We start from the raw sequence: 3,862 nt of genomic DNA, 5'->3' as shown, positions 1-3,862 counted from the left end.
TAACCCCAGGAAGATAAAACAGTCTAACCCCAGGAAGATAAAAAGTCTTAATGCTTTAAACTTTTCCGTGATTCCTGTGTGGTATTCTAGGAGACACCCCACAGGATCACCACAACCCAGGCTAGGATACAACAAACAGAACCAGCATGGGATAAGCCAGCCAAGGAAAGTTAATCATGGCAGGCCTCCAGCGTCCTTGGCTCCTTCACAGCAAGTGTTGTGTGCCATTGTCGTCATGGTAGGTCATGGGAAAGGAGGTTCCTAAGAGTAGAAAACTTTCACATCACTGGGAGAGGACCTCAGGGCAGATATTACAAAATAGACAGCCAGGAACCCAAATGTACATGTGACCAAAACCTCGGGTGCTCAAGAAGGTTCTAGGAAGTGGAATCTGGATGCTGTGAACTGTCCTGGATATTAGTCCTGTCCTTGCTGCCCCTGCCACTGTCCTTTCCAGCCAGATTCTCCTGCAGAACCAAGAAGTGTGATGCTCTGAAACTTCCATCAGCTCTCCTTGAAGCCCAGACCACACATCTACTCTTCCTCACATCAGCTGCCATCTCAGCTCATTCACCTTTTAAAACACATGCCACTTCGCAGTGTATGCATCTTTCCATCTGCATAGTTAACTGGGTTCTACCTCACCAACCTAGAAGCTGAAGGTGTCAGAATAAAGGTGCAGGGCGGCCTGGTTGATCTTTCTGCCACACGGGAACATATACTTGGCACTAAAGTTCTCAGTCATGGTCCATTAGGCCTGCCCTATCAGCTTCTGGGTCAAGTTGAGGCCTTGGTATGAGCATTGTACAATCAGTCTGTCCATGGGGTATATCATCATGGTCCTCCACAATTTTGGTGGGGACATGACCCACAATATCCCCCTTCTTTACCCACAGGAGTGTAAGAGAGCTAGGACCAAGAAAGGCTCTGACAGGAGTAGTATTTTATCTGGTAATTTTCTGGAATGCAGAGGAGGTTGCAGTCTTGCATGATCATCAGGTCATCTAGTCTAGCATGGAAGATGCTCATATTGATGGCATATAGGAATCCCATCAGGCTGTGGGAAACCAGACAGGATATCATGGAGCACAAGCCACACAAAACCAACACCAACACCATCTGCTTTAAAACACCTAGGACCTCCAAATAGACCTCTTGCAAGAAAAGAAGGAGCTCTCACTATGTTCTATTTATGATCATATGTAAAACATGCTTCGTAAATAAGAGCCTGTGGCCTCCAAATGTATCATGGAATGTCCATAAGCTTGCATAAACAAAAATAATAAATACATACAATTTTAAATATGTAATAACAATATGATTCCTTCCATCAGCCACTATTGAAGAACCTAGCACATAAAAATAAAACGACCAAGCATATGAACATGAAGAACTAGGTGTTTATTGAAGAATTGAAACACTGTAGCAATGATCTGTATGTCAATAATAGAAAGTGGGTCAATAAACTGTGTATTATGTGTTACAGAAGCATATACGTCTTAAAAACAATTGACTACAGTATTAAAGGAGAAGGATAATGTAATGTGTTTTCAAGCATGGAGATATCAAGAAAGAAAATATTCATTCTCTAACCAGAAAATGTACACTATTTTCACCACCTTAAAAATATGTATAGTATGATAAGAAAACAAGTTCCTCAACAAATCAAGCTGTTTGTAAAGCCACTTTTCTTTGCCACAATTTTACCACAGCCCTTTTCATCTCTTTGTTTCTCAGGCTGTAGATAAGTGGATTCAGCAGAGGGGTAAGCAGGGTATATGCCAATGACATCAGTTTCTTGGTGTCTGGTGAGTACCTGGATTTAGGCTGTAGATAGGTCACACTGGCAGTGCCATAGAAGAGAGTGACAGATGTCAGATGAGAGGCACATGTGGAAAAGGCCTTTTGTCTCCCTGTAGTGGACGGCATCTTCAAAATGGCAAAGAGAATTCGAGTATAAGACAAGAGTATCAACAGGAAGGGGACCACGACAATCAAAATGGTGCCGGTGAAGGCATAGACTTCAAACAGGAATGTGTCTGCACACACGAGCTCCAGCACTGGAGGAGTCTCACAGAAGAGATGGTTAATTTCCCTGTGTCCACAGTAAGGGAAACTAAACACCCATGAGGTCTGCACAGTAGCTACCATGATCCCAGATATCCATGAGAACATCACTAGTTTCATGAAGACCCTTTTGTTCATAATCACTGGGTAGGACAGAGGATGGCAGATTGCAGCAAATCGGTCATAAGCCATTGCCCCCAGGAGAAAACACTCAGTCCCACCAAAGAGAAGAATGAAATACATCTGTGCAAAACAGCCCCCAAAGGAAATGGTTGCTTTCTCAGTGTTCAGGACCACCAGCATTTCAGGTGTGATGGCTGCACTGAAACTCATTTCCACCACGGATAAATTCTGCAGGAACAGGTACATGGGGATGTGCAGGCTCTGGTCCAGGAAGATGATGGTGACAATGAGGGCATTTCCTATAAGAGTCACCAGATAAATAACCAAGAAAACCCCAAACATCTGCCCTTGGAGTTCAGGAAAGGCAGAAAATCCTAAGAGTATGAACTCAGCCACAGAGCTGTCATTCTGTGCACTTGTTGCAATAGTGGAGCCATATATTGTTTTTAGGGTCATAAAATGTAAGTAAGAAGTCATGATCTCAGTTCCAGCCTGCATTCACTGCAAGAATTCTGTCAGACTATAAAAAAAAGAGACTGTCCCCACAAAAACTCCCACTGTCAATTTGGAGAGTTACTACACACTGGCAATAATCAATCATTCAAATGTAAAAGAAGAAATAAAAAGTTATTGTTTAAAAATGTATTCTGAAATATATAAAATATTGTCAGTTTTCTGTTGCAAGCTATACAGTAGTGTGAAAACTAAATATAATTTAAAGTAAACATAAATTACATGATTCTAGTTGTTCCCTCAGTGGGTTTTATTTATTTTACTTAAACATACATAAATATAAATTTAAGGCCTAAAACTATAACATAAAAAGCAAATAGATATATATAAAAAAGTAAATAGATTTTTAAAGCTAGCCTCAAAATGTTTATAACCTGATATTTATATTTTAAAATTATATATATTTACTGAAAATATTTATTACAGTCAAAATGAAAATTAAAGGACTAATTTTGACGGTTCAAAGCTCTTCAACATTTTATAGGAACACACAAAGGAGGTGTGTTTCAAATTTATCTTTATTGGGTGATAAACATAATATTTAAATCAGTTTCAGATCTCTGCTAAGACTTCGTGCTACCAGGTTCTATTAGAAGGAACCCAGATGTGGCATTTTTAGGGATAGATGTCCAAGTACCTTCTTTATGACCCTAGTGGCTTTTTCTAGGTCCATTTGAGTCACTGTGCACTTGTGATCTCAGAATTTCTACTCAATCCTCTCTGTCACATTCTTCCCTCTCTCCAGTTCCTTACTCATGCAGAAATCCATTAGCACATTAATTGCTCTGAAAGTTCTGGTTAACTCCCCAGGTTCTGTGTGGCCATAAATACATTAGAACCAAAGATCAACAGAGGCTAATCATGCTGCATGAAATTGACTTGCCCCTTGACCAGTATGCAACATCAAACAAACCCTTTCACAGCCCATAACTCTCCCTTGTACTTCTATCTCTGTTTTACCCTGGTGTTACCAACTGGCATTTCTTTTCATCCAGGAAAAACCTAACTCTTCTAGAGCAGAACAAAGAACAAGTGTTTCGTTTACTGTGCATACAATGTCTGCAACAGTTCTTGGCTCATAAAAGACATTAATATAGTATTTTGAGTGTAAAGAACTTAGAAACATCTATCTTTACCTATAATATGCACTAAAGTGAAG

General features: G+C 40.1%; 1 protein-coding gene across 1 annotated transcript; it reads right to left on the bottom strand.

Annotated features, from left to right (window-relative positions):
• Positions 1–1,665: 1,665 nt before the first annotated feature.
• LOC101843326 (olfactory receptor 10A3) lies at positions 1,666–2,667 on the bottom strand. Its single transcript, XM_013117515.2, has one exon. It carries the CDS (start codon positions 2,665–2,667, stop codon positions 1,666–1,668), a length of 1,002 nt encoding a protein of 333 aa, XP_012972969.2.
• Between the last annotated feature and the right edge of the window lie 1,195 nt (positions 2,668–3,862).

The sequence above is a fragment of the Mesocricetus auratus genome, unplaced genomic scaffold, assembly GCF_017639785.1.
Source record: "Mesocricetus auratus isolate SY011 unplaced genomic scaffold, BCM_Maur_2.0 Super-Scaffold_4256, whole genome shotgun sequence".
NCBI lineage: Eukaryota > Metazoa > Chordata > Mammalia > Rodentia > Cricetidae > Mesocricetus > Mesocricetus auratus.
Note: the sequence above shows the minus strand (reverse complement) of the source record. Positions and strands in the feature narration are given on the sequence as shown.

Excerpts from the sequence above, each read along its gene's own strand:
- LOC101843326 (XM_013117515.2), bottom strand. The coding sequence starts at position 2,667 with ATGACTTCTTACTTACATTTTATGACCCTAAAAACAATATATGGCTCC.